General features: G+C 34.1%; 2 protein-coding genes across 2 annotated transcripts in view; both read left to right on the top strand.

Moving 5' to 3' along the window:
- LOC107660800 (autophagy-related protein 2 homolog A-like) overlaps nucleotides 1–1,921 on the top strand; it is a 24,735-nt gene extending 22,814 nt beyond the window's left edge. The window contains 2 exon segments of the mRNA XM_016450220.1: nucleotides 676–828; nucleotides 969–1,921. Coding sequence (XP_016305706.1) covers nucleotides 676–828; nucleotides 969–1,205 — 390 coding nt within the window. The 3' untranslated portion in view covers nucleotides 1,206–1,921.
- Nucleotides 1,922–3,365: 1,444 nt separating this feature from the next.
- On the top strand, nucleotides 3,366–6,403 carry LOC107660812 (multifunctional methyltransferase subunit TRM112-like protein). Its single transcript, XM_016450234.1, has 4 exons — nucleotides 3,366–3,614; nucleotides 4,331–4,432; nucleotides 4,620–4,712; nucleotides 6,056–6,403. The coding sequence occupies exons 1-4, from the start codon at nucleotides 3,540–3,542 to the stop codon at nucleotides 6,152–6,154; spliced, it is 369 nt and encodes a 122-aa protein (XP_016305720.1). The 5' UTR covers nucleotides 3,366–3,539; the 3' UTR covers nucleotides 6,155–6,403.
- Nucleotides 6,404–6,654: the final 251 nt, after the last annotated feature.

Raw genomic sequence — 6,654 nt, 5'->3', positions numbered from 1 at the left:
TTTCTTTGCGTGAACATTTGGGCGGCGTTATGCAAATCTTCCCACATCGTGATGTAGACATGTGGGGGCGTGTTAGAACGAGCCGTTTTAGGTAGGCGTGGTTGACTCTTAACTTTTATAAAGAATATCTCTTTGGATTTGAGACTTTAGTCTTTGCAACTTTACAGATCTTCTTTATGCACCAAGAGCTTGTAACACTCCAAAGAGAAAGGAAAAATTTAAATCGCATCATATGACCCCTTTAAGAACTTCATTTGGACAACTTTAAAGGTTATTTTCTCAATATTTAGATTTTTTTGCACCCTCAGATTCCAAATTTTCAAATAGTTGTATCTCGGCCAAATATTGTCCTATCCTAACAAACCATACATCAATTGAAAGCTTATTTAGCTTTGAGATGGTGTATAAATCTCAATTTCAAAAAATTGACACTTATGACTGGTTTTGTGGGGGTCACATAGGCTATATATCAGATTATTTTATTTACAAGTTTCATGTTTGTGTTTATCCCGTTTTTTCCCCCGTTGCATCTGAAATTTTTTTTCATAAGTGTCAAAAGTGTCCAGGGTCACATATTTTAATGTTTAAGTTATATATTGCTATATTTGTTGGATTAATTTTACATTTTTATTATATTTATATATTTAATATTCAATTTTTTATGTATATTTCCAGGCCACTGCGGAGACAGTGTATGACATCTTATCTCCGACTCCACCTCTGACACGTTACATCACTGATGGACGTCCCACTCCCCGTCCCAGACGCACCCCTCAACCAGCTGATCTCAGGGAGGGAGTGGCCAAGGCCTATGATACCGTCAGAGAGGTACATCCCTATATTATTGACAACATGTTCATCTCTGTGACTATTTAGTTTAATAGATGTGTAATGTAAAGTGTTTATCTCTAGTCCAACTCTTTTTATCATTTAATTTGACGTCCTCATGCCATCTTTGCCTTTCCCAGGGAGTGATTGACACCGCTCAGACCCTGTGTGATGTTGCGTCTCGTGGACACGAGCAGAAAGGTCTTCCTGGAGCGGTGGGCGGAGTTTTGCGCCAGATCCCACCCACCGTGGTCCGTCCACTTATAGTTGCCTCAGAGGCCACTTCAAACCTACTGGGAGGAATGCGGAACCAAATTAAACCAGATGCGCGGAAAGAGGACTTCTTAAAATGGCGCACCGAAGATGGCCAAGAATGAGATTGACTGGCGTTAATGAAGTCTAATTTTTGTTAGTATGAATGTGAGAGTGTGAATGCGAGTTCATCTGTGAGTATCAATGCAAAAACAAAGGACAAAAAAAAAGGAAACAACCATTTTTACGTGGCTTCCACATAGTTGCACACATTGTTTCATGCAATGCAAATGTTTTGGTCTTACACTTTTGCTAGAAGTGGAGCGCTCTAGACAGCCAAGTGCAGCTCAGTCTCATCTTGTCGTATTGAAACGTATGCAATCATATCAGTCTATAACTCTGTTTACCTGTGAGCTCAAGACCAGATGTTTCTTTCCCCTCTCCGAAACACTCATTTAACATCTGATTGAATCGCTATTCTCCCTCTGAAGTATTTCAAACTTAATGTTGAAGTTAATTACTGATCTAGGTAAGGTGAAACACTCAATAAATGCATTGTGGTGGACTTACCATACTTTTCATTTAACACTAGGAAAGTGATTCTTTGTCCTCTCTATCCTGATGTCTTTGTGCCATAATTCTACTTCACTGATATTATAAAGATCTTGTTTTAAACTCTTAAAGCCTAAACTAATGCGTTCGTTATTTGAGTGATGCAGTCAGTCTCTGTATGGAGGGGGATCGCTCATGTTTTCTATTCATCTTTATGTCTTTCAGAATTTGATGGAAGAGTTGTTGTCTTGTCCTTTTTGGGTGAATTTTGCAAAATGTCCAGGTCATATTTCACTCCAAAATCAAAAGATAAAAGTAAGTAATTCGATTTTACATAAAGAAAATGAAGTTATATCAATATATATATATATATATATATATATATATATATATATATATATATATATATATGGTGCACACACCATCATTATAAATAAATACTTTGCTAATTAATTATAATATTTTTTCACATTGCCGTAATGAGAATGAGATTTTTTTCTTTACAATAATGGGATTTGTGGATCGAAATGTGATTAAATTATCATTTAAAAAAATGCATAATTCAAACTTTATTTTCTTTAGGTAAAATATCGTTTTTCTTTTGTTTTGTGGTGAAATATGACCTAGACATGTTCTTGACAGATTCAGCCTTTTATCTGCCATTTACTCCTAAATCCTGCATGCTTGCTTTCAGCTCATTAGTTGCCTTCCTACATGTTTTAAATATTTTATTTCAAATGTGTAATAACAGCTATTGAAATGTAAAAACGGTTGATGTTGAGCAAGAAGCGTTGGGGAGTGGGTCGGTTGACAAAGGGCTTATGGGTAATGTTACATTCACTTTTTTGTTATTTGCATAACACTGTGAGGGAAGTGAGATTTTGGCGTGTTTTTATTTGTCTAAGTGTGTACAGCGTGTGTTTGAGTGAGTGTTAAAGGACATGCATGCTTGTGTATTGATGGTTGACTGGCTGGCTATGCAATTCATAGCTATCAGTGTGCATTTGTTTCTTCTGTAATTACAACTATATCATACGCTGTAAGAATTACCTGTATAGTACCAAGATGATGTGTAAACAAATTAATACAAAAAAGGAATAAAAATGTGCATTTAAAAATATTGCTTTTTACTGTTTAATGTTGTAAATGTTGCATCCACATAGGCAATAGTGTGATTTAATAAATCATTTTATATAGCTTAAGGCAGATTTTTATTTCTGTACCATCCTAGAAAGTTACATTAATAGATTTAAACATACATTTTATGCTATGTGACAGTTTTGTTTCACAGCAAAGTTTTTTTTCTCTCTCTGATATGCATTTACAAATGTACATAGTCTACAACCAACACACTACATGATTCATTAGTCTAAATAGTTAGCAAAAATGTCAAATGATTTAGGCTAGTTATATCACACCCTTGTTTTACCCATCATATAATCTGTAATGTTAATAGTACGTGTAAAAAAATGTGTGGGTTTATTGTGTTTGTTACCCAGCCGCTATTACAAAAAGGATTTTAAATTTTAGTTTGGAGGACATTATGAAAATTTAACACCTTTTTGAACAAGACGTTTGACACATTCAAAACCACTAGAGAAACACACATTTGTATAATAGTAAATTAGACTCAGCAAGTTAGTCACTGTGATTTAGCCGTAATATTACATCTTAAATTGAAATTATTACAGATATTCCACTTATAACGACATTATGCGGTTATTAGCCGGCTAGCTCTGCATGCGGAACCAAATACAGCACGCTTTGTTTCTCAGGGTGCTTGTTTTAGTAGTTGCACACAGTCGTCGCGAAACCGCATGTGTATGATTCTGTTTGTAACTCAACGCTTCTATAAGCATCAAACGTTCGTGCTTTGTTTCTGAAATATATAGCCACATACTGCCGAGATGAAGCTGTTAACGCATAACATGTTAACATCCCACGTGAAAGGTGTGACTAAAGGATACCCACTTATTATCAAGGTGAGATGGACTTAGTGTTTTCATTATAAGTTAATTATTTTTGAGATGCACATTAATGCAGCAGTAATTTAGGGCGAATTCCAAACCGCCTTTATCTTCCTCCGAAATCATCGCTCAAAAATCACAAATTCATATCAGAAAGTTACAGGGAACCTAAATGTCCATGAACCTTTTCTTTAAGCCTGAAGATATGTGACAGAATAAGGGAAAGTGTGTATTTATGTCTTGTATTTTAATCGCTTTTTTGAAGTAGTCCTGCAGTGTGACAAATTCATGTTTAAAAGTGCAAATGTTACATGAATGTTACAAATGTTAAACTCGTGAATTAACATGTTAGATGTTAAGAGTTTTAGAGCTTTAAATGTCAACTGCCCACGATAAATACATATTAATATGCACCTATAGAACAACCTACAATTTCCTACATTTCTAGTTCACTGCTTAGTCCTATTTGAAGTTATCCTAACAGGAGTAGAAGGTCCGTTTTTTTAAGCATATTTCATAAATTAATTGTATTCTGAAGCAAAGTATAAAAACTTAAATGAGATATTTGAAAAAGTATTCTTATCCAAATTAGAGAACACATATATATATATATATATATATATAAATATACACATATATATGTGTGTGTGTGTGTGTGTGTGTGTGTGTGTGTGTTTAATGCTTTTGAATGACTAATCTGACATTTGTTCTGTCTTGGCTCATGAATGAAGGCAACAGAAGTGAAAGTGAATGAGTTGGAGTTCAATGCTCAGTTTGTGAGCCGGATGATTCCTAAGCTGGAGTGGAACGCATTGATCCAGGCAGCAGAATGGGTGAGTGAAGATAATGTGTTTCATGTCATTTCAATTATATTTATTAAGGAGGGTGAATTTGTACAGCCTTCCAGTAAGTACAGTTTAAAAAGCAGGAGGTTTTTTGTCTATGTATGATATACGAGTATCATCTGATATTTGCATTAAACTGGTGGATTGTGGGATACTCATGGGGTGTTTTTAACAGCTCGGACGATCTCAAGACCTGCCCAGCACTCTCATACCAAACTATGAAAATGATGAGGAGTTCCTGCATAAAGTTCACAGAATTCTTCTGGAGGTGAGACACATCAGATGAACAACATTTTCAAAGAAATTAATTTGTAAACTTCCAGAAAGTCTTGAATGTTGTTTCCTCTGGGTCCTTTTCACATTTCCGGGGTTCTCAGAATCAGAAGTCTATAAGAAATATCTGTTCCCATTTGTCCCAGTAGCAAAAACTAAAATTCACTCTAGCATTTCTGTGACTCTTCAAAAGAGGGGAAAAAAATTGAAAGATTGATTATGTTGGTCAGAAGAGAGAAAGATGTCAAATTTGCCAAATAATGTTTTCTGTAATTTAATGCCAAGGTAAGAAAACGCAAAGTATAGTGTTATACATGTACATAAACATTTTGTGATGAAAATATAAAAAACTCTTTGCTAGATTTACAATGTTAACAACTGTGAAAAACACATCACAGTTTGGGAAAAGGCTCCATTATTAAAAATACAGCAGAAGTGCAAGCTCTTTTTCATACTACTATTTATGATGTGTGACAAATAAAACTAGATTTGTGCCTCATGTTTTGTTTTCTGTTATTCAATATTTGTTCTGTACAAGCAAATGTTATTTAATGTTACTGTTTTAGTTTATATATATATATATTTATTTTTTTTTTTTTTTCCCTTTAATTTTAATTAAAGATTTTACCACAAAATACAAAAAGGAAAGTGATATTATAGTATAATTGAGAAAAAATAGTTTTTAATCAATATTTTGAATTCTTTTTTTATTTTTAGATTTTGTAAAGAAGTCAGTGAAAGGTGGAGGAGGAAGTGTCATGGTTTGGGGGATGTTTTCTGCAGCAGGAGTTGGGTCTCTTATACAGATACATGGCAGAGTGAATGCAAATGTTTATCAGAACCTCCTTCAGCAACATGCAGTACCTTCCCTGCAAGCATCTCCCAATCAGCCTGCAATTTTCATGCAAGACAATGTCCCCGTCACACTGCAAAATGGGTAAAGCAGTTCCTTAAAGCTAAGAACATTGAAATAATGAAATGGCTGGCCCAGAGTCCTGATCTAAACCCAATTGAAAATCTCTGGAAAATCCTTGGCAACACAGTTATGGCTAAGAAACCCATTACAGTTACAGAACTTACAAAATTTCAGAAAGAATCAAGATTTTTTTTTTTTTTTTTTTCCATTCGTTTTTATTTTTGTGTTCTCCATTTTAATTTTAAAGTTTTGTTATTGTTTTTTTTTTATGTCTGTAGTTTTAGTTCAAGTAACAAACTTTTTTATGGTTTTATTTAACCGTAATAACCCTGGTGCAAACCCAATTTCAACATAAATATTTAATATTTTATGGAATGAACTTTAAGTGAATTAGTGCTAATAGCAGTGTTCTCTCCTCATAGGTTGAGGTTATAGAGGGATGTTTACAGTGTCCTGAATCTGGCAGAGAGTTCCCCATCTCCAAAGGTGTTCCTAACATGTTACTCATTGAAGACGAGTAGATCAAGCTGCTACACGCGTCCCAGAAGAAAAGATACTGAATATCAGACCCACATTTATTTTAGAAACTTTCGGGGGGCCATTTTTATTCAAAGGATAATGGAGAGAAACATAAGACCATAATTCACAAGTTATTCTGATTTACACAGTCATGTTCAACTACTGTCTCCAAACATGTGGTTGCTTTGCATTTGGTTGCTATGAGAATTTTCTTTTTGTTGTTTCTGTCATTGTAAATTGTGCTTTGTAAAATATTAAATACGTTTGTATTGATTAAGTTAGGCTTTAGAAGGTTCTTTTTTTATATGCAAATCGTCTTCTATTACTTGTTGGTGCGACCTGCAAATGATAATGGCAAAAATTACTTTTTTAATCATGTGTGTGTGTGTATATTTATTTATTTCAGTTGCTTATGTCTCCAAGTTATTTTATGGAAATTAATGCTAAAATACTGATCTGTCCCTAAATTGTGAGATTTTAGGCCTAAATAATGTTTTATATT

This window comes from Sinocyclocheilus anshuiensis, unplaced genomic scaffold (genome assembly GCF_001515605.1).
Source record: "Sinocyclocheilus anshuiensis isolate Anshui unplaced genomic scaffold, SAMN03320099.WGS_v1.1 scaffold1289, whole genome shotgun sequence".
Lineage (NCBI taxonomy): Eukaryota > Metazoa > Chordata > Actinopteri > Cypriniformes > Cyprinidae > Sinocyclocheilus > Sinocyclocheilus anshuiensis.
Note: the sequence above shows the minus strand (reverse complement) of the source record. Positions and strands in the feature narration are given on the sequence as shown.

Coding starts and splice junctions, on each gene's coding strand:
- LOC107660812 (XM_016450234.1), top strand. CDS start 3,540: ATGAAGCTGTTAACGCATAACATGTTAACATCCCACGTGAAAGGTGTG. Junction 3,615..4,330: donor GATACCCACTTATTATCAAG/GTGAGATGGACT, acceptor TCATGAATGAAG/GCAACAGAAGTGAAAGTGAA. Junction 4,433..4,619: donor TGATCCAGGCAGCAGAATGG/GTGAGTGAAGAT, acceptor TGTTTTTAACAG/CTCGGACGATCTCAAGACCT.